We start from the raw sequence: 25,774 nt of genomic DNA on the forward strand, positions 1-25,774 counted from the left end.
CTCCACAGGAGACAGAGCAGAGAGAGCGCGATCACAATGGCCGTAACGTGGCATATACCACCTGAGGGCTCCCTAAGCACTTGGCCAAGGCAGCTGCTCTTTCATAAAGGGAACAGAAAACTGAGCACAAAGACTACGACATAAGTGACTTGAACAATCTCCCAGGGCAAATCAGTGGCGGGGCCAGGATGAGACACCGTGAATGCCTCTTGCTGTCATTACTGAATAATGCTCCCACCTGAGCTGAAAAAGCAAATGCCCGCTTCTGTAGCAGAGGGGCCTTGTGAGCTGATCAGGCCATCAGTGAAAGGGAACGGGTGGCCTCGGTCTAATCACTGGAAGAATTATCCATTCTGCAAAAAACTTACACATTGCTTGACAGAAGGGACCCGTTTTGCTCGGGGCAAGGCGCCGTCTGGAAGCACATGGGGCGATGCACAAGACAGCAGGGAAGTTCAAGGCTAAACCAGCATATGCAGCTGATCAGGACACAGGTCAATTATAAGGGAGGGAGGGAAGTCTGAGCAGCTTCTGCCTCAAACCGTTTCAGATGCCCGAGTCCCAGTTCAAAAGCATTTCAGCACTCAACCAGACTGCAACATCAACGTCGAGTTAAGCATGCGGGATGTGGAGCACGCAATGCAGATAAGGTGCTTGGCTTTACAGACCTCTGCCTCCAGCCTTCTCAACAACGCCGTCAAAATTAAACTGGAATGGGGCTTGCAAAAGATGCCTGTTCAACACACAGGTAGCATGTAAATGCATGCAATCCACTCTCACTGGCATTACATGACTTGTAAATGAGCATTTTAGAGCCCAGCCTCCAGAGACAGGGCAGGGAAGCTTGGGCCGGCTGGTATTAATTAGTCATGCTGCTCCCCACGCACAATTTCGGGATGTTGCATCTTCTCCAAACAAGCCAGTTAAGACCCCTCCTTTCTCCTGCAGCTCAGCACGCCTGAGAGCAGCTCTGGAATCCCAGCTATGCAGTCACGCTGGGACAAGAGCCAAGAATGCAGGATACTTTTAAAGGGGAAAAACACCCTGTGTTTGAGACTGTGTCCATATGGCACCCATTCCTGCAGAGCCCCAGCCCCAGCAGGCAGCTGCAGCCCAGGTTGTGAGAATGACTTCCACAGGGCTGGGGCACAGTTCTCCTGAAACAAAACCTTCTGAAAACCCAAATATACCCCTTGGGGGCTCAGGGGGGATGGAGATGGTTCCTTCAGCAGAATGGCCCCAAAATGTAAAATCTCAGCTGAGAGTTGATCTTGAACAACAGCTGGTGCTTGGTTTTACTCACTTCTGTAAGGCTTCCGAGGGTCAGCAAGGCTTTGGCTACAGCTGTATTAAGATGGCTTCTAACTCTGCAGCTTTGCATGTTTGTATGAGGAGCACTTCTAAGTAACCTCCAAGGAAGGAAAAAAGCAGGCAGCATGCACCCAGACCCTCTGGGAAGGGATGCTTTCTTCTCCCCGACCCTCATGTGATACTAAGTGCTAAACTTTTCATGTTATAACACGGCTCCTCTAAAGAGCTCTGCTTAACCACTAGCACTAGAAAAGAAAGCACCAAGGTGCTATTCTGCTGCTATTCCCTGCAATGAAGTCCCAGCAGCCAGTTCATTTCCTTGCTTGGCCTCACTAGGGAAAAGCAGCCAACTGAAAAGCCAGGACTACCAAATGAATCAGAACTCGTGGTAGAGGTAATATCTTTTATTAGACCAACTGGATGTTTGCAAAAAAAAAAAAAGGTTTTATTTGCAAACATCTATTTGGGTCTAATAAAAGATAGCACCTCTACCACGAGTTCTGATTCCTTTTGCCTCCAGACCAATACACATACAACCTGGATACCCGAGCGCTACCAAAGTACTTGCAACTGCATTAAGCCAGCAGCAGACTACCGAGTGAAAAGGAGTCCTTCCTTGCACACCAGTTGTGGCACTCTTCTTCCAGTGACAGCGTCGCCGAATGCTTCCAACTCCGCCTCCCTCCATCCCTGCCCTGGCTGCAAAGAGAAGCAAACAACAGCCGTGTGCCGCTCATCTCAGGATGTACCAACTGCTGCTGCCACTGAAAACATTCCCAGCAATTAGCTGGCTGCCCACAAGCCCCCTCGTTGGCACTTATTTTGGGAGTGTTGCTGTTCTGCTGACAGTGGGGACGAGCGACTGCAAGGGGCAGTCGGGGCAGCTTGCTTTTAGGTGGATGTTAATTGAGAGCAGTCGTCTGCACTTGCAGTTCAGAGCTGGACTCCATTAAATGGCTGACAGGGCACTTAAAAGCACCAGCCGGCAGGCACTGTTCACCCTTCCAGGACCTCTCATTAGGAAGCCAGCTGAGCTTTTCTGGCAAGTTTATCTGCGATTCTGCTCAGCATTACCAGATCAGCTACAGCGTCCAGCTTCTGATACGTGAAGCAGTCCAGGGAAAGAATCAGACCTTCCCGTCCTTCCTGCTATTACTAACTCCAGGGAGGCAAAGGCAACAGGCCTGATCTATCTGCCCAGTGGGCAAATACCATGTTTACAGAGACTGGGCGTTGGACAGGGCTGTGACACCCTTGGCTTGCAATGACAGAGGGAACTATTAGAAATCACTTCCTATCATAGGACACAATGCTGGCCCTCCAGGTCCCTTACTAATGAGGAAGGAAATGCTTCGACAATGAATGGCTGGAAGTGTATACTGCCAACAATATGGCTTCGAGCACTGCCACCGCAAGGGCAGCGACCCCTCGTACTTAAACATTTCTCAGCACAGTCCTCTGAGTGGTCTGCTCAGCTGACCTCGCTATTTTTAAAGGCTGCTTAGTGCACCAGAAAGAGGGCCTGAGTTTTCTGCTCCCTTGGGCAGATGGGCTCCAAGCGAGTCTGCGCTCCAGCGAAAGAAGCTCAAAAGCAATGCTCCGCTTATTGAGCCTGGTTTATAGTCTACCTCCACTGGGGAAAAAATGGATAAGTAAAAACCTATTTTCAAGCCTTATTAGCAGTGTTTATGGTGCTGATTTCCCTTTGCAATCCTAACTGGCAGTTCCTTCTGAAGCTCTCAGAAGAACCCAATCTGATGCACAGACACAGCACTAACGACTATTTACCCTGTAAAAAATACCTCCAGGCACAGTAAATAGCTCTTTTGAACCAGAGGTTGGAGCCTTTTGCACTTGAGAGGCTGAGATAAGGCTCCTAGAAAGTCAATCACACCAGGAAAGTGGAACATAGTGTATAAAGCAAATAGAAAAAGGCTGCCTAGACATATAGGCAGAAGGAAAAGCAGCATTTCAATTGTATGGTCAGAATTAAGCCACTGGGGGAAGTGATTTTCACAGGCAGGATTCAGCAGTGCTGGAAGATCACAACCCTACTGGTATCCCCATTCAGGCCTGCTACGGGTAATGGAAATAAACTTAGCCGCAGAAGGAAACAACAAAGAAACAATGCTTGGAGCTCAACAACTAATTACACAGATTTAAATCTTCTGAATGGGTCCGGTCTGGTTTATAATCAAACAAAATCCTGTGATCTCATGCTTGCCTCCAGCAGGGAGCGGCTTTCATGACTGAAATTTCACACATTTTACACAACTTGCAGCTCTGCTCTGGACTGAAGTTGCAAGGGGGGCTGCGGATCAGGAGAGAGCTGTGCGGCCAGCATGTACAAAGCACCAGCCCTGCCGCTGAACAAGGCTGCCTCCCCTTCCTTTTCCTGAGCACGCACAAACACAAAAGAGAAGAGGAAAACCGGTTGCCGCAAACTTTCCATGCACTTGCTCAATTCACCCTGGAGCTCTGACAACAAGGAATAACTGAAATACTGAATGGGAGCGTTTCCATAGGGAAACTCTTTCCACCTTCTATAGCAGTCAAGCAGCCAATTCAGTTTCTGGAAAGATGCTTGCCATCTTTTTCACTTAAAGAAAAAAAAAAGTTACAGTGCACCATTTTTCCATAGTGAAGGAAGCTGCCAGCTTTCCAGGAGATGTCTGTACATGCCTGCTTTAAATGATTGCATTTGCAACCAGATATTTGTGCAGGGAATAGATACCTACCAGTAACTGGATGCGTTTCAAGTCTTCCTACTTTGCTCAAATCGAAAACACACTGACAGAAAGGGCATACCTTGTCTCTATTGATTTTTTTTATATGTTCACCATGACTACATCTACACAATTCTCCTGTGGCCCAGTTACCAGGTTCAAAGCCTGACATTCATGTTCCTAGTTCATCCCCTTCCAGAGGCAAATGAACAAAGAGATGATGAAACCAGAATAATATCTACCTCCACAGTAAAAGTGGAAGAGGATGAACAACAGGAGAAAGGAAGACTTCTGCTGACAGTTAACAAGGAGGAACATTTTCATACAGAGTATGCTTGCTTCTCTACCACTGAACAGAAAACAGCTCCAAAATAAGAAGTGGGGTTCCCTAAAATGACACATGCCCCACATGCCACTTCAAACTACTCCCATGAGTACGAGATTTGCAAATATGACTCTCCAAAAGATGGGGAACTGTCCAACTGCCCTTGACAGTCTCATCCCATACCGCATAAGGGGGTCTCTGCCTTGGGAGATCAGGCTTGGAACAGAATTGGTGGAAAACAGACTCAACTTGCCAAACCTATGAGGTCTGAACCGGCTGCTCAAAACCTGCTTCTGTACAGTAAGTGCCATCACCTCTGATGCAATGTCCTGCCAAGCAGGGGGAAAGCATTATTAATGGGTGGACAGGGGCAGGGTTAACCTAGGGATGGAAAAATCAGGCCTGCAGAAAACCATCATATTCTGACATACTTTATAAACCAGAGTGAAAAAGGTGAAATAGCTTCAAATTCCCTAAGATACTAACAAAGTGTCAGCAAAAACCAAAGGGATGTCTAACCCATCCTTCACCATTGCTTCCAAATAGAAATAGAGCTGTACCTTATCTCCAGGCTTCAGCCACCATTGCCTTCACCCTCCTAAGGACTTAGTCTAGACACTGGGTCATTCATGGGCTCTTACACTTTTTGCCTAATCTGCTACTTCGGAATCTCACTTCTTATACTCAGTTCCACTCTTTTTCAGCACTCTTGTACTATTGTGTTGTAGGCAAGCAGTCTTTTGCATTACATAGCAATTCCTGGGAAAAACACAAGCAGAACCTATAACTCCATGATGTTACCAGGCCTCCACTTGCATGCCTGGGACACTGGTCTGTCCAAGATGGAATAAAAATTAGAGGTACACCGATACACTGGTCCATATCGCATTGGCACTGATAAAAGGAAAATTGACGTTATCAGCAATTGGCTTTTTTTTGGCTGATGTGGCTGATAATGTCGCCGATAAATGCCACGTGCATGTGCACAACTGCAGCATGCATGCGGCCAGCCCAGCAGCTTGGAGAGCAGCATCCAACTGGTAAGTCTGTCGTGGGGAAGGGGCAGATCAAGGCCCATCACGGTGAGGGAGGGAGTGGGGCTGGAGCAGGGGCAGGTGCTGCCCAGGTGGGGCAGAGTGGGCACAGGACAGAGCCAGCTGGGGGATGCGGGGGGGAGGGTGCATCTCCCACCCCTGTGCACGCCCCCGGGGGAGGCATGGAGGGAGTATGCCACCGGATCTGTGTGCAGGGCGAGGCCGGGCTGCAGGCAGCGCCGGGCTCCTCCTGGCTGTGGGGGCTGCGCCAGGGCTGCACTCAGGCCAGGCAGCAGTGGCTATGGGGTGGACTGCATACCAGCAATTGGATTGGTATCGGCCGCTATGGCTTGTTAATAATTGGCCATCAGTATCAGCTCAAAAAAATCTTTATCGGTACACTCCTAATAAAAATGCAAATCCTATTTTCCAGACTTTTTGAAAAGAAGAGCCCACTGCAAAAAATATCCCCTGCCTCCAATCCCCCCCAGGAGATTGGAATAGGGAGAATCAGACCAAGAGAGTGGTAATGCCAGAAATTCAAGACATGCAGACTGAAAAGCAGCCCTCTTCAGAAGTTGATAGAGGGCCAGGGTCTGAGTAAAGAATGGCTGGTTCAAGAGCAAATCCCTCATCTGGAGCTCCAAGAAGCATGAACGGTAGATGTAGCTGACTTCAAACTCCAAGGGTAATAGATGGCTTGCTCACCCATCTTTGCTGTCTGCACCAAAACCTTACAAACTGGTACACGAACGAACATTACCTTTTGGACTCCATCCCACTGCCTTTCCTACCCACATTCACATGAAGAGAGAAACTGCTAAGCAAGGCAACTTTCAAGGCTAATGTGAGCACAGAGTCTCTGTGATGAATTGCTCACATGCTCTTAATGGATAGCCATTTCATTTTTTTTTATTATTATTACATTTGACTTCCCAGTATTGATTGAAGGATGCTTTGCTTCATGTATAGAATGGATAAAGATTAATGTTTCATTTTAAGAGACAGGATAATCAGTATTGATCATTTTGTCCTAAGCAGGCCTATTCCTTTGGTGGCTTCTGTGTGAAAGGTTAGCTGTCCCGAGCATCAAATCCCTCTAGGATTTGGTGGGCAGCCAAGGCTTAATCCTTTAACAGGTTTATTGTTTTTCCAAGCATTTATCTAAGTGGACTTGTGACTACAAAGAGAAGGGACAAAGATGGTAACACAGCATTTGAGAGCAGAATGTGGCAATTCACTTAAATCCAGTATCTGCAGTTCACAGATTTCCACAAGCAGTAATACACAGTAACCTCCTCACAGGCAACAGAGATTTCTCTCTCTCTCTCTCTCTAGCTAATGTTCAGAAAGATATTAACAGAAAGATTCTAGCCCATCCTAATCCCCAAATGAAGGGTCTTAACCTGGTTATGTATGATTTAATTCTCTGCAGTTGTTCTGTACCTTATATTACGGCAGTAGTTCTCAACCTCGCAAGATTCAAGGCACCCCTTGATAGACTCAAGGCACCCTTGGGAAAAATACCAGCTCTTAATTCTCACTTATTTCCTGACTACAGAAAAATAATGCAGCAATTTGTCTGTTGCAAACAACTCAGAAAGGCCACAACGGGCCAGAAAGTTATTGATACTGCAGACTCCCATTTGAAATCTCTGAGCTTATCTTGTGAATCCTGGACAGGGGTTTGCACACCTAAGCCTGTACGACACCCTGAGGCATCCTTAACAGGATCTCACAGCACCCTGGTTGAGAAGCAGTGCATTAGGGGCAGGAACAAGGGGCTAGACCACTCCTGATAGGCAGGTGGGTCAGCTGTGAAACATGTAGGGCCACTGACATTCTGTGTGTCATAAACAAAGAGACATGGACAATGGGAAAACCACATTTTTGCCTGAAAATGATGGAGCTTTTACAGTCACAGACAATAACAGAAATTACTATAATTCAAAGTTATTAGGGAGAGAAAGGGCTATTTTTTTCCTGCTTGTTTACTTTGTACATTTGATGGTGCATTGAGTACAGCCGGTTCTACTGGTTTCCCAAGCTCTGTCCAAGTGTTTTTCTGTTGCTGGAAAGAAAAAACCCCCAAAAAACAGGGCAACAGGAAACACACAAACAAACAGTGCATTTTTAAAAGGAGTCCAAAACACAATTAAAAAAAGAAAACTGACAATTTAAAATGAAATCATGCTTGTACCATCCATTTAAGATCAACTAAAATGCTTTCTAGAGTAAAAGAAACTTTGGTTATACTAAATCATTAAACACCCCCCAAGTGTAGCTTTATAACTACAAGCAGCTTCATTTGAAAAGTAAACTGAAATGCTTTTTAACCTGCCGAGATCTGGATTTATAGCTGTGCTCCGATACCAAACTATAAGCGGTGCTGGAGCTAAAATGCAAAGCTGCACCTCAAACGTTTGCCACTGGCTCTTTGTGTATAACTTTAACTGCAGAAGCTGTTTCATGCGCTTGAATGGATCCCTGCACTGAAGGAAGGGACAGTCCCTCATTATCTCTCCAAAGCTAGATGCACAAAGCAGTATTTAACTGACTAGTCCTTGTCACTGCCATTACGAGTGAGAGTACTTCACAGAACCAGTGCCTTGGGGCAACGCAGATGAAGGAGTTTGCCTTTGGTATACAGGCCTGGTTTCCTGCTTTCTTCCCTTGCCCCTATCATAAATACACACAAGATACCCATAAAGACTAACTTCCCCATCCCAGGGCATGTCGCAAGGTCCAAACCAGCCTCCGCCTACCCAACCTCTCCCTGTCCCAATTGTCCTTATTACTAGTAAAAGCTTTTAAAAGCAGTCATGAACTTCTGAATTTACCTGGAATTGGGAGACTGATCATAGAACACGTGCAAGAGCATTTCACTAACACAACACGCGCACGCACGCACACGTGTAAAGACGTGCAGTTAGTGACTCACCGAATGCACAGGAAAGGAGCTGTGCCGGTTGAGAAAGGAGTTAGAGACTGACATACTGAGGCCCTGAGTGGCACTGATGTCCTCGGGCAGGAAGGGCACTTTAGTTTGCTGGACACAGTAGGAGACAGAAGGGAAAGAAGAGGCAGCATAGGAGGCCTGCTGAGTAGGAGAAAGAGAAAGCAAAAGAAAGAAGAAACAGAGAAAGAAAGCACAGAACAGACTATGAATATGGGATAAGAAATGCTAGCTGCAAAACAATGCATTTCAAGTTGCTTCTAAACAAGTAGCTACTCATAAAACTCTGATGCCTCGTTGGAGTCGGTCCCAGGGACACGTGGTTCTTAGCTCGAAGGGGCACTGCAGAGACGTTATTAAAACCGCCCTTGTTGATCACATCCCTCGGGAACAATTTTCCCCTCCTGACTTGTTACTGTTCAGCTGGTTGGTGCACAGGTGAGCTCTTCCTTAGTGTTACTCTTCACAAACCACAGGGCAGAGCTGCTCAAAGAAGCAAGCGCAAAACAGGAGCTGCTGCCAAGCGGTGAAACCGGCCCTTGCTTCCAGACATTAGGAGGGCTACTTTGGTGGCCTGGTTTCTTGGCCAACCAGCAGCCTGGGAACTTGGGTCTCTCCAAACTGAGCGATGACACACTTCCCCTGTGAACAGGCCTAACCCTGAGTGTTTTAATCTTTAATACCCTCCCCCCTCAAAAGCAAAACTGTGCTCCATCTGCATAAGAGGGAAATACTATACTTTACGTATCAAAATGCATCCCACTGAGCGGTCTAGTGCACTCCATATATTGGAGGGTTAGCCATTAGAGATCCTCTCCAACAGCCTGGTTTGCTTGGCCAGTCTCAATTCAGATTCAGGGATTTTGGGTACCAATGGGTCTACAGCCAGATCTGAAGCTCACAAGGCAGCAATTTTTCTTAAAAATTTATGCAGAGGAAGAGTTCATCAAGCAGAACTTGACTCCAGCTGGAAAAGTTCCTTGTGTCTATGTGATTTGTTTTTGCCAAATCTCTCAGGGCAGCCAGCGCAGGAGAACAATGCACTGTGATAGCTTTTGCAGTCATTGTTGAATGAACTATTGTCTCATTGCAGAGTTCAGTGACACCATTTCCCAGATGCCTGGGAGATGAAGGAACACAAGGAAAGGCAACCCCGTCAGGAAACCTCTGCCTCCAGGGAACTGTAGGCAACACCTTGATGGTATCATCTTGCAAGGAGAAAACGCCCAGCAGGCAGAGCTATGACCTCTTGGTCAGTCAGACAATTATTAAAAGGCAGCAAAGGTGGGGGAGTGCAGAAAGGAAATGCTTTGTTTCAACTGACTTGGATTTGGGAAAGCGGCAGACTTTCTTTCCAGAACAATAGTATCTACCTTATTGAAGGTCTCATCAGGATTTTATTGGGATCAACGTTTTATACACCCCTTTTACAATGTGCCACCCAAATGCAGCCACTTCCGGGGTAGGAGGCAGGTGATGGGATAAGTAAATGTGCCACCAGGTCATATATACTGGAGCACCACCTAGCTCTTCAGGAAGGTGTCTCATTGAATTTGTAGTGCCCTTGAAAAGCAGATGGGACTCTGGGATTTACCAGTGTCTCATTCAAGGGGCCCTGGCACAGCACCACTGCGTGGGACTCGATTTATCTTCCTTGGAAGGATGGGCTGACCCTGGTAAGTGCTGAACCTGTGCTTCCAGGAAATCCAAATGCTTTGAAACTGAAGCTCCAAAGCTCTCCATTCAATTAAAAAAAATACAGCTGGAAAGTCAAAAATCAGCACAGAACTACAACAGGGACAGACATGAACAATTCTGTCACCCAACCTTGGGGGCAAGTGTAACATTTCAAAGGACATAAAATAAGCTTGTCTGGTAGCAACTCCCCCAGCCCCTCCAGGCCCGTGGCTAACAGCACAGCAGCACGAGTTAGCTGGGTGTTTTCATTCGAATGAGTTTGCTTACTGAAACGAAATACAATCCCTGAAGCAAGAGGATTTTAAAAAAAAGCTGAGGAAAAGAAAAGAAATAGGATGAAATCCTGGCTCACTGAAGTCAGCAGCAAAACTCCCACTGGCAGACTTCAGTGGAGCCAGGATTTCATTCAGAGGGTAGAAACCGGCAGTCAAGACCTCATCATGCTTGGGGCCCTCTGAAGCATGCTCCAAACGCCTGTGGATTTGAATGGGCACAATGCATGTGGTGCATTCTTACTTCCAGAAGGGCAATGGGGATTCTTGGTCCAATGCAGCAGAAACCTCAAGCTGTCACAAACCAGATTCAGCCACTTAAATAAAAAGCCTGGTACTAAAGTAAGTCAAGACAGCAGGGCTGGCATTGGAATGGCTGTCCATTCCTGTTCCTGGTGGACCTGGAGCAGACAGAGACAGCTCACTATGAGCAAGCTAATGGGGTTTAACAAGGAAAAGGATATGCATTTATGGCAGTTACCGGCTGCACTAGAGCCGTCTTTGCTACAACCGAAAGCCTACAAGCAGCAACTAAGTTTGAACAGTTACTACTAGCCAGTTCCCTGAGCAGTATCTGAGAATGGCTTTAGGAACTGGGTTACAAAGCAATGCTGTAAATTATATAGTGGCGTGTAGCCTATGGCGTGGTTTAGTCATCCTGTCTCTTAGGAAACACTTGCTCAGACTGCCAGAGGGACAGAAGCAGTAAGAGTGTCACTAGCACAGCTTCTACCATGTTGTTTGCAAGACCTGGAAATCTCATTTTCAGAGCGTTTTTGGTTTTCTCAGAGCCTGTGGGGAAACACTTGGAATCGGTGTGCTGTAGAACGGTGATTAAGCTGGGTCATGCAAAGTGTCAGAAAACATGTCGACTAGATTGCAGGGAGTGTAATGTGGGTAAATTAACAGACAGAGATCTGCCACAACAGACAGGCTGACTTTCCCCCAGATCTGTTCCCAGGAGTCTAACAGACCTTGGTACTTAGGGTGTCACTCACCAGCTGTCGCTGTTTAGGTGGGAGAGCAGGGGGAGGTGCCAGATCTTGGGCCGAGTCTATGCTGATGAACGAGTCGTTGAAGCCATAGACTTCCATGAGGTGCTTGTTTTTCTGCTGGTAGATGTGTTCGTTCTGGGGCGTTTGGTAGAACATGGATGGCTGTGGCTCCGAGTAGTCTTCCACAAACTGCATGTAGGCCATCACTGTAACACAAAGGAGGGACACACGCATTGGTGATGACCAGCCCATTACAGCCTTTCCAGAAACAAGTGGACAAAATCCCCATGCACAAAAATCAAGGAGCAGATGCACTGGACTCCTTTATTCATACTTAGCTTAGGGAACAGAGAGCTGGGTAAACCCTTGCAACCCGTCTTCGTTCACAAGTAACACAGAAATCTCCCACTCACCTTGGCTGAAAGAAGTTGTGATCATCAACCTCAAGCGGGGGCACCAGTTCCCACTTGATCGGCTTTCACAGGACAGACGACTGTATAGACTGTCCAAACAGTCCCCTTCCTTAAAGCAGGCTGACACCCAGGGCTGAGGTCACATATGAACAACCACATACCTGAGGGTTTCCTTGGAAAGAAACAAAGACTGACTCTGCACTACCACATACTGTTGCAAAACTTGGAGCATGCCTACACTGAAAGCTCCTTTGAGAGCGCAGACCCTTTTCCCACATCTGCCAGTTCCCCCACTTCTCCCGAGCTAAAGCATGCCTCTGGCAGCTGGCACAAGGCAGATACTACCACATCCTCCTACCAGCTGCCCTGGTTCCTTCCGCAGACGGTGCTTTCCCAAAACACCCTGTGATTTATTAGCAGAGCTGCCAGCAGCACATGGATGTGGACACGTTTTGACACCTTGGCAGTGGTACGTGGCATCTGCCACCAGAACTTCCACTACCAAACTGGGTATGCGTAGGCAAGGTCAAAGTAACTCCAGTTGGACTGACCCTGGGAGTAGGCTGCTTGACAGCTAACTGGCAGTAACTTTTGCCAAATCTTTTGGTAGTAGCTAGAACAGGGGTGCTCAATCCCTGGGGGCCAGATCTAGCCCGTGGAGCTTGTGTTATCCGGGCTGCTGGGCTCCCCCAAATCTGAAAATGTGGTGGTGGGGAGTGGTGGCAGTGTTAAATGCTGCTCTCCCACTGCCAAATTTCAAGATCCATGGAGAGAGCACTGTCGGCTGGAGACAGCATAGCCCTGCACGCTAGCAGGAGCGCTCAGGGCTGGAAAAGAGCAGGGCCCAATACAGGCACACAGGGCCGGGCCAAGGTAGCACGGGACCTGATCATCGTGGCACGAAGGTTGGGCCAAGGCAGCACAGGGTCTGATGTGGGTGGCGTGGCGCCCACCCCTGTGCACTGACTCCACAACAAGTGATCCAACCTCCAACACTCACCCAGTTGAGCACCACTAGGATAGACTGATTTCTAGAAAAAGCAGCAGACCTTTTCCCACGCTGTCAGAGATTCAGCACTGGATGCAGGAGAGGGGAGCCAAACTTCTTGACAATGGGAAAAGAGGCTCTAGGTTAGGGTGGGCAAAATGTGGCCTGGGGGCCGGATGCGGCCCACCGGGCCATTCTATTTGGCCTGCAGGGCCCCTAAAAAATGTAGAAAATTAATATTAATCTGCCCTGGGCTGCCTGTCATGTGGCCCTCGATGGCTTGCTGAAACTCAGTAAGTGGCCCTCTGCCCAAAATAATGGCCTGCCCCTGCTCTAGGTTATGCTGCATGGACCTCCCACAACCCATTTTTGTTTTGGGACTGGCAGGCATCAAGCAAAATACCCTGCGTATTTATCAACCCAACTGAAATTCTGTCCCCTTTCTTCTCTGAAGTTACCTCCAAAATGCAGTATGCCCAGGCACAAAGTTCACCTATGGAATTTAGTTAAAAGAAATGTTTTCATGATTTTTTTTAATTCAGCGAACATATATTGTTCTGACTTCAAGAGGGAGAGGCAGTCAAACAGACTAGAAACCAAGGCAGTTTGTGCTCTTTTTACTGAAGGAAGTTCAAATATTTAAAAAATAGCACGAACAGTGAGAAGTAAATTAGACCTTTTTTTAAAAAAAAAAAAGAAGAAGCACCTTCACTTTAAATAAGCAGGAAGGAACACTTGGGTTGTTGGGTTTTTTTTTTTAAAGCTGGAAGCATCCATAATCACTGTCCCTCTCACTCTGCCACCTTAAACATTATAATTTCCCTCTCTGTGATCATCCCAAGCCACAGCTGCCCAGCGTCATGTGCCCAGTGTCACACACACACACACACACACACACACACACACACACACACACACACACACACACACACACACACACACACACAGTGTGTCACTTCCCTGCTCTCATCCAGACAAAGAAACGTGAAAGCAGCACACCCTCCCTTCAGCCTCTCAACTTCGCATTTCCGAACTGATTCGGTGGGAAAACGCCCTGGTCTCTCTCACGGGATCCATCTCTTCCAAGTCACCTGGCATGACTTTGCCTGAGCCCTCTTTGTGCTGCGGCTGGCACTGGTGGAAAAGCCTTCTCCCAACAGGACCTGTGCCATCTGGAATGGCCTCCTTGCATCTCCCCACTTGACTGAACCATCTCAAATTTCAGCTCTATCAGTCTTTTTTCCTCTTTTCTAAATGTGCTCATGCCTCTAATTCTACAACTGAATCCAAATCTACAGCATGTTTGGGAAGCATTCTGTATGGAAAATATTGCAGAAGGAGGCCATAATCCTACCTGGAGACTCCTGGAGGGGTGGACCTCTGCAATGATGTGATGTCCCATAGAAATCTACAGGGCTCTGCCTAGGCATGGGAGCCTGCTTGTGCAGTTCTCATAGAGAATTAGGGCCTTAAGCTGTATTTTCTTGAGCAAGCAACGCATCTAACTTCAGCATTTCTCTCTCAAGCACTTTAAAAGGGGCTGACTGGCACATCTGCAAAGGCACCCTGTCATTCCTCAGTTGTTCTGCTCATCATTAGCGACAAAGGGTTTGCTTTTGCCTCATGCACGTTTTATATCTAATCATGAAGCGGCAATTAGTCAGCTTGCACGGGCATCTTAAGTCTTATGGCTGCAATAAATGGATGCCTGCTGGCAAAACGGCAGGCGTTGATCACAATGCAGCAATACATGCATTATGCAAAATCAATGCAGGGGCCAGTTCCCAGCTTACAAGGTCAGTCACCGAGTGACGTGCTCGGCTCCGCTCCAGCCACCGGGTACCTGCTGGCCGTCCAATTCCACACAGGATGCAGCCATACATACATGTCAGCAGGAATACATGCCAGCAGGAAGGAGCCTGTCTGCACCTGTCAACTGCACCTTTGAGACTTCCTAGGATATTTTTAAACTTCTTTTACAAAAGGAGCCTTGCAGAGCTGCCCCAAAGAATTATTAGATAGGCCCCTGCAGCCAAAGCACAGGAAAACGCTGCACACAGACCTCACCCTTGACCGGCAACACCTGCTATTCCCATCTTATGATCCTGCTCAGCTCTGCCAATACACATCATGCTCCTGTCTTGCAGCAACCTGCCAGCTCCTATAGAGATCTGGCAATGCTACTGAATCCTGACCTTCAGTAATCCCTGCTATTCAGTCCCTGGGGTCCACACAGTGATGTCAGATTTTCAGTCTTCACCTTCAGTACTCTTCCTGGGCTCCTCCTTCAGCTCTGTGGCTGCGCTGCATGACTGGAGTGGATAATTTTCAGGACTCTTTGGATAACGAATGCAGCAGATTGGACCTGACAGCCCCAAAAGGCCCCTTCCACTGTTACACTCCTCAACACCCTTTGATGCGTCAGGAAAAAACATGCCAATATGTGCATACGTGTGGGGGGTCTTTTTGCTGGGTGTGGACAAATGACCCCAAAGGGTAGGACTGAGACTTAATTTATTCCCCTGGTGATGTCACTTGAATTTGAACTGAATCCTCTCCTGGTGAAAAACAAGGGTCTTGATACAATCACGCCAAAAGAGGATGGAGCTGGACTGTTCTCAGCGACAGCAGATGACAACAAGGAGCAATGAACTCAAGTTGCAGTAAGGGAAGTTTAGGTTAGATATTAGGAAGCATTTTCTCACTAGGAGGGTAGTAAAACAGTGAAACAAGCTACTCAGAGAGGTTGTGAGATTTTCAAAACCCGGCTAGACAAAGCTTTAGCTGGGATGATCTAGTTGGGGATGATCGTGCTTTGAGCAGGGGGTTGGACTACATGTGACCTCCTGAGGTCCCTAATTTCTTAATTTTCTATGGGCCAAGTTTCTCTTATTTTAAATCAAACCCAGGCAAAGGACTCCTGGGGTACAAGAACAAATGTTTTCAAATATCAGCAAGACTCAGGGGACCAAACTGCTCCCTTCAAAGCATATGTACAGAGAAGCACTGAAAGCCCCGTGTCAATACAGAGCTCCAGATCACAAAGCCTCTTTAACAGACCAGCTATCCCCAGCACCCTACGTTATGTGTAAGGGTTGTGACTTTCCTGGGTGGAGGAACAGAAGCTAAAAGTCTGGGGCAAAAGACCACATTTTAGCTCACAGCTTGAATGGGACTGAAACCAGTCAGAAACAAGGAAAGCCTCTGCGGGGTTGGTGACCCAAAATACGGTAACAGACTACACAGGCATGTTCTGACTAAGCCTCGGTAAGGATTCATCTACAAAACCAGCGCCACATTGAATGCACTGAGCTGACGTCACCATCCGACAGCCACAATGGAGCCCTGCTTCAGTAATGGGAGTGCTGGTGAAGAGGCGACACATTCGATTCCCAGGGAAAATGAGCTTCCAGCCTGTGCCTTTGCTCAGCGCAGCATGCCTCTATGCTGCTGGGAGCCTTAACTCAGTCTGGAAAGGAATAATGAAGAGCTCCTTTATCCCCGCTCTTTATGCCGCTAATGCGTCCCATTGCCATGGCAGCAACCGACAGTGCAGGGCAGGTGAGCGTGTCTGTGCACTTCACCTACGTTTTTAGGTGAAGGGAAAGGCGTTTGACACAGCAAAGCACAATCCCTGCATTCAGTGCTGCCGGAGCGGGGGAGGCTGAGCGCGCACAGAAGAGGCCCTTTAAATGCCTCTATCTCCAGAAAAGAAAACGGACGCATTCCTGAGACTGCTGTTTGCAGAGGGCTCCCCCCACCCTCCCCTCCTCTCTGTGCTGCGGTTTTTAATGAGGCAGAAATTCAAAAAGCAGATGGGGAAGTGACATCACTGGCTCGGCACTGGCTGCACACCCTGCAGTTTCTTCCACAGGCGGGAGGGAGGAGACGTGATGCCTCCGGCCAGAACATCTCCGCAGCGGCACCCTGTCACCCCGCTGGAATGAGAGATGCAGTCTGGAGCGTTCCCCTTCAAGACCTTCCAAAATGCCTCCCTTACGTCACCTCTCCACCTAGACCCAAAAAGGTGGGGGGGAGAACAGCAGTGCTGCAGTTAGAATCACCTTCACAAGCATGTCGTGGCTTCCTGCTCCTGGATGAGCACCTCTTCAGCTTGCACGGGTGGTCACGATCAGGTTTAAAAGGAGCCAAAGCCTCCTTGGGCTACCCTAGTTGAGTGCTGAGCTCCACAGGCTAACTGCCTCCTTGCCAAAACTCAAGTCAAGATCTGTCGCACATATCAGGTGGTGTCAGCTGATGTGCGATACCGTTACCACTGCACGAGTGATGGATGTGTGTCTGTGCGAGGACAGGGGTTAAATTAAAGAATAGACTCAAGCTGTGCTCTTGTGGAAAAATCATGAAGCAGATCCTCAAGGAATCCATTTCTAAGCACTTGGAGAAGGTGATTACTTAGGAACAGTCGGCATGAATTCACCAAGGGCAAGTCATGCCTGACCACCCTGACTGCCTTCTGTGATGAGATGACGGGCTCTGTGGGTGCAGGCAGACCAGTGGATGTGATACACCTTGACTTTAGCAAGGCTTTTGATATAGTCTCCCACAACATTCCTGCAAGTAAGCTAAGGAAGTAAGGGTTGCATGAATGGACTGTCAAGTGGACAGAAAACTGGCTGGCTCACTGGGCTCAAAGGATAGTAGTAGTTAATGGCTCAATGTCTAGTTGGCAGCTGGTATCAAGTGGGGGTCTTGATACCTACACATTGGGGGTCTTTAAGAGAAGGCTGGATAGGCATCCGGTTGGGGCCCTCTGATCCCAGCGCTCTTTCCTGCCTAGGGCAGGGGGTCGCACTTGATGATCTTTTGAGGTCCCTTCCAACCCTAGCATCTATGAATCTAAGTGGACTGCCCCAGGATTTGGTTCTGAAGCCGGTTTTGTTCAATATCTTCATCAATGACCAGGAAGATGGGATAGAGTGCACCCTCAGCAAGTCTGCAGATGACACCAAACTGGGGAGAGTAGTAAATACGTTGGAGGGTAGGGTAAGGATTCAGAGAGACCTAGATAAATTGGAGGACTGGACCAAAAGAAATCTCATGAGGTTCAATAAGGCAAGGTCCTACACTTAGGATGGAACAATCCCATGTGCCAGTACAGGCTGGGGGCTGACTGGCTGGGCAGCAGCTCTGCAGAAAAGGACCTGGGGGTTACAGTGGACAGTAAGCTGAATATAAGACATCTGCATGCACTTGTTGCCAAGAGGGCTAATGGCTGCATTGGTAGGAGTGTTGCCAACAGATTGAGGGAAGTGGTTCTTCCCCTCTATTCTGCACAGGTGAGGCCACATCTGGAGTCCTGTGTCCAGTTTTGGGCCCCCCACTACAGAAGGGATGTGAACAAATTGGAGAGAGTCCAGTGGAGGACAATGGAAATGGTTAGGGCGCTGGGGCGCATAACTTTCTGAGCAGGGATCTGGGTTTTCCATTTCCCATGGAAAAATGGAGAAAACTGCAGATTTTACACTTTACTGGAGGAAACTGCAGCTTTTTCATTTTACCAGAGAAACCCACGGATTTTGCAGGTTTGCAAAGAGCTCTCTGCAGGGGGCTGGAAGGGAGCAGGAGGAGGGTGGTCAGGCAGGGGGATCCATGTGCATGTACATGGCCCCCAGGCAACCTGGAGAGCAGCTCCCGCAGGTAAATGGTGGGGGGGATTGAGGCTCCCACAGGGAGGGAGGGAGAGAGTTGTACAGGCCTGGGACTGCCCTGGTGAGGCGTCCCCTGTGAGTGCAGCAGCAGCAGCAGGGGCGGCAGTGCTGGGTTATGCTCCACACTGCTGCTGCGTGTGCAGGGGACGCCTCGCCAGGGCAGCGCGAGCTCCCAGCGGCAAGCGCCAGGTTGCACCCGTTGGGCTGTGGAGGCCCTGGGGGAGGGCAGCACGGTGGGGAGCCCAAGCCACGCCAGCCCCATGCAGATCAGGCAGGCAGCAGGGGGGCAGGGAGCCAGGCTCCCTCTGCTACAGAAGCCGCCACCTCCTGTTGGGGCCAGGGGGCTGTGGCCCTGGGTCCCTGGCCCCATAGCCCAGGCAGCTGGGGGGCCTGTTGGGCAGGGCTGGTGGGGCAGGGGGTTGTGGGAGGGAGTTAGGGGCCTTTCATTTTAATCATGGATTTTGGAGTTTTTAATCAGAGAATTTGCACTTGTTTTTAATCAGGGAAAACCACGATCCCTGCTTATGATGGGGAGCCTGAGGGAACTTGGCTTATTTAGTCTGGAGAAGAAAAGACCAAGGGGGGATTAAACAGCTGCCTTCAACTCCCTGAAGGGGGGTTCCAAAGATTGTTCTCGCGGTGGCGGATGGCAGGACAAGGAGCAAGGGGCTCAAGTTGCAGCAAGGGAGGTTTAGGTTGGATATTAGGAAAAAACTCTCTCACTAGAAGGGTGGTGAAGCACTGGAACAGGTTACCCAGAGAGGACATGAAGTCTCCATCCTCGGAGGATTTTATGACCCAGGTAGACAAAGCCTTGGCTGGGATGATCTAGTTGGGGCTGGTCCTGCTCTTAGCAGGGGGCTGGACTAGATGGCCTCCTAAGGTCCCTCATTTTCTATGATTCAGCAAGTCTGAATCATTTCTATGATTCATGTTCCCTGACCAGTGAAGACAATGGCAAAGAAACTAGCCTTCATCATCATCCCAGAAGATAAGGGTCATTTATATTATGCTGGCTAACACCAGCCTATCTTTAGTGTGGTTCCAGTAGACAAATGCCATCTGCCAAGAAGGCAGCAGGCTGCACTTAGTCCCCACTAACAGGGAGAGAAAAAGCAGCAAAAACATTAGACAGAAACATGAATAAAAACTCGTCCCTTGACTGAAAGCTGCTCGAGTGGAGGATCCTGTCTTTTGAGACCATGAGTTCTTCACAGCAGAGGCTGTTCTACATTTGGTGCCTGGTATAACACAAGCACATTGCTGGTGCTTAACTATGGTCTGGTATAATCCACCACTGGCACAGTAGCGGGTTGGAAGGTGGCTCATTCTCCCCATTTGCAGTGGGCAGAAAGGGGCTCTTGGTGGACGTTTTAGGCACAGTTCATATATGGTTATTTAATTCAGTCATGATTTGCCATGTATTATTAATAAACAGCCCCTCCAAGTCTCTGTTGCATTGTTTCCTGCCAATGAATCAACTGCCTTAGGCTGACTCACAACAACGGGACCACAATCAAGACAACTCTAAATCTTAGCGAATGCATGTTTCCTTTGGTCAGCATCCTAGGAGTTTGCCGTGGATATTAAAATGTACATATGTATTTATTTACACTAGAATATCTGCATGCATCATATTCAAGATGCAGGCTAGCAGCCAAGACAAGAGGGTGCTACCATATATCTAAAAATGTCAGTATGAGAAGTGAGGATTTTAGAAAACAAAAATAAACAACCGCAGACCTGTGGCGTGATGCACAGCAGGGTACAGGCTGCACACAGCAAACTCTGGCTGACTGCAAAGCATGCTGCAATGGAAATTGGGCTACAGCCCAAACGTTACTGCAAACTCTGCACCAAAGGTGTTGTATCAAACTAACAGGGCTGACGACATGCTTGATAACCCGGCTTCTCCCTCCCTAGCAATACAATCTAATCACCTCTCTGATACTTTCAGATCAGATTACTGTGCCAACTCTATTATACACAGCTCAGATAAAACATCAAGGCTAAATTTGCTTGTAGGTTCTGCTATTGGGGTTCAAAGTGCACACTGGCAATAAGAAGGAGAAAAACTTTTAAAATCATTTTTAAATACAGCTGCTCCTCGCTTAATGTCGTAGTTACGTTCTTGAAAAATGCCACTAAGTGAAACGATGTTAAGCGAATCCAGTGACGTCACAGCAAATACCTACTAGCAGGCGGCTGCCAAACAACGTTATAACTGAACATTGCACGACTTTAAACAAGTACGGTCTCTAATAGATCAGTGACGTAATAACGAAACAACTTTAACCGGGACAACATTAAGTGAAGAGTACCTGTAATTCCCCGACTCTGTGAACAGCTACGTATGATAAAGAAGAATAACGCGGGGCTTAGAGAGCTAGGCAAATGGCCTATTGATCTCTCTCAACAAGGAATGGGTCTTCCAACCACTTTTAGCCCCTGTACATCCATCCATGCACCTCTCCAAAGCTAAGTCACCTACACATATGTGGTGGCATCGCCCTGCACACGCCCATTGAGGTGACCAAAAGTGCACAGGTGAGCAGTGCATCTGAGCCTGCATCCAGGAAGGAGAATTTGTAGCCCCATTCCACTGAGATCAGCGCCACACACAAGTACAAACCTTGGGTCAGAATAATCATCCCTGACTAAACAACATAGTAGCCTGTCTCTCACTTGTGCCATACGTGAGCCCCTGCTTCGACTCCTGGTTGTTTGATCTCGGTACCTTTAAACCTTTTGTCTTACCTTGCCCGCAAGCCATGCTCCTGTCTGGCTGATGTACTGGCACAAGGGTGGGGAACGCTACGTAAAAGACTGGGTTCTCAAACTGGGGCTGCTCTAACAACATGGGTGGCAGCTGCAGCCTGCATAACTTGAGGACCAGCCTTGCCAATGGAAATGTGGTTTTCTGCTGATGAACTCTTCCTACGTCATCAGTGTGGGAATGGGATGGTATTAATTTGACAGGATAGAGACCATTAAGCAGTTCAGGCTAGCTGCAATCCCACTCTGGTCCCAATAAAAAAACCACCAGCTACAGAAACAAGTCAGAAGGCTGGCTCAATATTTCCCAATTGCTTTGTTTGCTGGGCTGGAACACAGAACCTAGCAGCTCTGATCCAAATGCTGAATGACAGGGCAGTGCACACAATGTCTTTAAAGGAGGAACTGTAAGGCTAGCCAGTGGCTGAAATGCTAATGCTTGCTGGGTCTAGCCACACAGTCCACAGCTCAGTTCATTCCCTAATGGATCGGTGTAACTGTTTTCTTTCAACAAGATGGCCAAGTTTTAAAAGCAAGGAACCTACCACTTAGTGGATATTAACATATTCCAAGTGAAGTCATTATCTCCAGTCCTCAGAGCCAGAATACGGGGAGCTGGGAGTCTGGTTAAGGACAGAGGGCCCCTGCATTCAGATGGTCTTCACTTTAATAATGTGTTTTATGTATAAAAAGGAAACAACATCCCACAGCCGGATGGCAGCACCAGGCACCGCCATGACAAGCTAGTCCTATGCTGCTATGCCGGTGATCATGATCCAGGGCCCAAACTACAGGGCTGGCACCAATTAGCCTCAGGAGGGGAGAAAAGCCAGAAAATAAAGCTTTTCTTCTGGTTCACAGAAGAACCCTCCCCTCTGTGGTGGGAACTTCCTTGAAATTAGTCTTCAAAGGCATAAAGCGGGAATACATTGGGGAGGTTCAAAAGGCACAGTCTCCCACACTTAGGAACTGGGGGAGATAGAGAATGGCACTCTCTCTACAGGGAGCAACGGTGTTTGAGGCTGCCATAAATATTAACTGCTGATCTCTCCCTCCCTTGGGTTTGGAAATATTGATGACGAGGAAGGGAAAGATGCCTGGCTTTAGGGGACTGGGGCATGATCACCCATAGCACACTGGCTCTAAGGGAGGGAAGGACATGAAGGAATACCAACAAAGGCAGTGGCTTACTGTGTTTGTTCTTCTTCTCTGGAAGAGGGGGTGGTTTCTCTGCATCACCCGTAGAGTCCGGAGCAGCAAAAGTAGTAATGAATTCAATCGGTGCTGAAGAGCTCCCTTGCTGGAAGGGCAAGACAGCAGCAAATGGTGGGAAGGGTATCGATGGGAGAGCCCCGGGGTTCTGCGTGTCATCCTCTGAGATATTATCGTACTGCGAAGGGTGCCTCTCATATGAGACCCTGCAGCCCGTGTTATCTGAAGTCTGAGAAGCTGCACTCCTCCTCTTCTTTTCTGGCAAAGCTGGGGGAGTCTCTGTGGACTGCGTTGCTACCAATGTGCTGCAGTGCTCCGGCTGGGGAGAGCTGCCCTGGGGGGTCTGGAAACTATGTCCATGAAAGGGGGAGCCAGACTCGCCCAAGGACTCTGGCAACGGGCTGAGGATACTTGGCCCCTGCTGAGGTATCTGGTCAGTGTTGGAGAGATCCTGCTGCAGGAATTCATAGTCCGGGTCATAGTGATCCGAGTGATCTGCACATAAGAGAAAGGACAACAAAACCCAGTTATTGAGGCCTGATACATTGCCTTCCAGCTGTAACTCTAGCCTCTTTATATATATGTTACTCCCCACCTCATGACATCTTCATTTGCAATATCAAGTCCTCAGTTTAGAGGGCAAACCCTTTACAGCACAGACTCTTCCAACATCATCTGCAAAGTGCCTAGCAGACTCCTTGCAACATCTGAACTCCTTTAGGTTATTAAGCAAACACACTGTAACAACCATCCACCAGATGCATCATTAGAGGGATAATGTTTCTAGAATCACAAATCATCAGGCTGGGAGGGACTTGCAGGGGCATGTACTCCAACCCCTGTAAAGATGCAAGAAGTGCTATTTCTAAACCAGCCCAGACAGGTGCCCATACAGTCTTTTTCTGAAAATCTCCCATGAGGGAGAATCCACCTTCTACACTGATTGTATTTGGTTATTGCATTGTCCTATAATTCCTCCAGGCTTGAAATAAAAGTTTTTTAGCATCATGGAACTGCCCTTTTCTGCTGATGTGCACTAATGAGGCTGAACACAACCACCATTTCAGCTTGTGACCCAGATCATTGGAATTCAGACGTCTGTAGCTGAAAGGCAAGTTAACCAACTCTCTTTGTGCCTTTCCTCACTCTGACGGAATAGCATTTATTCCAGAGCTACTAGCAGCAGCTACACAGAAACCGTTACAGGCGAGACCCTGTTATTCTTCTGCATCACTGCCCTGTGCTGGTGCAAGACGAGAGTGATTTGGGACTTGCCTCCTTACCTAATGTTTCACAGCTTGTGTTGCGGGAGCACTGCCCACTGTCGCGGTCCAGCGAGGAAAGCTGCTCATCCGACTTGCTGAGTTTGCCAATACTATTGCACGGTGAGAGACGAGGGGACTCCCCTCCATAGGAGTGGCTGCCTCCTGACAGCCTCCTCTGGGCGTAACAGTCAACATCAAAATCCTTAGGCAGAAAAAACAACCACCCAAAACAACCTGCATTATTATCAACAGCTTTCTAGGAAGGAAGACAACATCCAAAGCAGAAGTCTCCTCCTGAAAAAGCTTAGACAGTAGGGGGACAATCTGTCAGGTGCACCCTAGTTAGAAAGACCTACATCTGCTACCACACTGTTCATTTGTGCAACTAGGGGGAAGACAAAGAGAGCAACTGCCACAAATGCCGTATAAGCTTGCAGTGCCTCTCCGAGGCATTTGTCATGACCAAACTGGATCAGCATAGCTTTGCTGACTTATCTGCATGTGCTCAGGGGAACCTGAACTGGGTTACTGCCATGTAGGCCTGGTCTAGACAAGAAGGCTTCTGCCTCCATGACAAAAAGCATGTGGAGACATGCCCATGTTTCCTGCTGGCTGCCACACCCATGTCAACAGCTGGTGCCCCCAGGGTGTATCTTTTGTCCTGTTGGTACAGCTATCATAGTGGAGCCACATGGTTCTGGAAGGGGCTGAGGAACCACCAAAGTCATGCAAGGTGTGTACTGCCTGTCATTGCTGTCTGCTGGCATAAGACCTGCAACGTAAACAAGGCCTGCGCTGTTTCCATCTTAGTGTCTATGGCTTTGACTGTGGAGTTTACTAACATTCAAGTTGGCACCTCTATAGTTTCTGTTATCTCCCTTGGGAGGAGTCATGGTGCTGAGTACACATGAGCTGCACGGAGTGCTTGTATTAGCAGCTGATGAGTTGTGCTAGCTGTAATTGTCACCCTATAGATCAATAGCCTCTTGACGGATCAACCAATTGGAGTTAAAAAGCACCATCACACTCAAGTTAAGGGCATTAGCATGTGGACTGGAGTCAAGCTGGGGTAATCTAAGTTATTTCAATCTTTACTGGACAGCTAACATGATGGTGGATCTCTAGAATGGTATATCCATGATAATACAAAATGGCAGACAGTGACCAACACCTTCCCATCTTCCATTCTCCCCAGTACGAGAACCAACAGGGCCCAGAAATACTCAAACCACCTGTGCAGGGTAAATGATTTAATATGCAATTGCTTGGATATGGAGGCATGATCTCTCCAGTGAGCTATATATGGCCCATGGCATACCCAAGAATGGTGGGTCTTGGTAAGATGGGCCTACACGTGCTATTAGCATGCAGCAATAAACTCCAGTACATATTGCACTAGAGTTTATTGCTCCCAGGTATGCTGTTTGAATGCACACCTGTGACTGTAACATGTTGAGCCGGGTTGGAGCAGCCCTGGCTGGCAGCAAGCCAGGGGGTTGGTCAGCCTACCAAGCCTGGGGCTGCTTTTATCCAGCTCAACGTGCTACAGAAGGGCTGGCTGGGGCACCAGGCTGCTCCAGTGTGAGGCTAGCCAGCAGACAGCCCCCACACTGAAGCACCCTCATGTCCCAGCCAGCCAGGGCAGCATCTACTTATATGCTGCTGCGCACAAAAAACATTCTGCAGCAGGACAGTACTTGTGTTTACAATTACTATCTTGCTGGGGAGTGAATTAGTTTCCTGAGGTCTAACAGGGCTGCATGTGTAGACACGAGACATTTACTGCTGAGTTCATTAGTCTACTGCGCAGTAAACAACTCAAGTAGACACACCCAGCATGCTGTTACGGACTGGCATATTCACTCTCTCTACTCTTGAAAGCCTATGATCAGTCACTGTAACAGAGCTTGAGAGAATGCATTATTTAAATGCAACAGCAGCCTTAAGAAATTGAACTGATGCAAGTTATTTATTACATGATGCTTTACACTTATGAATCTCCTCTTCATGGAAAAACGTAACTCTTCTTTAAACAAGGCTGTTTAGCAAGAGAAGTGTGCTGTGAATCGTAGAGATGAAGGCAGCAGTGCTTCTTTCAGCTCCCCCTACATTCCAGGGCGCGATTCCATTGGTTT

The 25,774-nt window shown here is 48.1% G+C and overlaps 1 protein-coding gene across 1 annotated transcript in view; it reads right to left on the minus strand.

Moving 5' to 3' along the window:
- RAPGEF1 (Rap guanine nucleotide exchange factor 1) overlaps positions 1–25,774 on the minus strand; it is a gene marked incomplete at its 5' end in the record, with an annotated part of 111,072 nt that overhangs the window by 23,725 nt on the left and 61,573 nt on the right. The window contains 4 exons of the mRNA XM_025204935.1: positions 8,338–8,496; positions 11,321–11,523; positions 22,354–22,869; positions 23,658–23,841. Coding sequence (XP_025060720.1) covers positions 8,338–8,496; positions 11,321–11,523; positions 22,354–22,869; positions 23,658–23,841 — 1,062 coding nt within the window. The remainder of the gene's footprint in view (positions 1–8,337; positions 8,497–11,320; positions 11,524–22,353; positions 22,870–23,657; positions 23,842–25,774) is intronic.

Source organism: Alligator sinensis, unplaced genomic scaffold (assembly GCF_000455745.1).
Source record: "Alligator sinensis unplaced genomic scaffold, ASM45574v1 scaffold388_2, whole genome shotgun sequence".
In the NCBI taxonomy this organism is placed as follows: domain Eukaryota; kingdom Metazoa; phylum Chordata; order Crocodylia; family Alligatoridae; genus Alligator; species Alligator sinensis.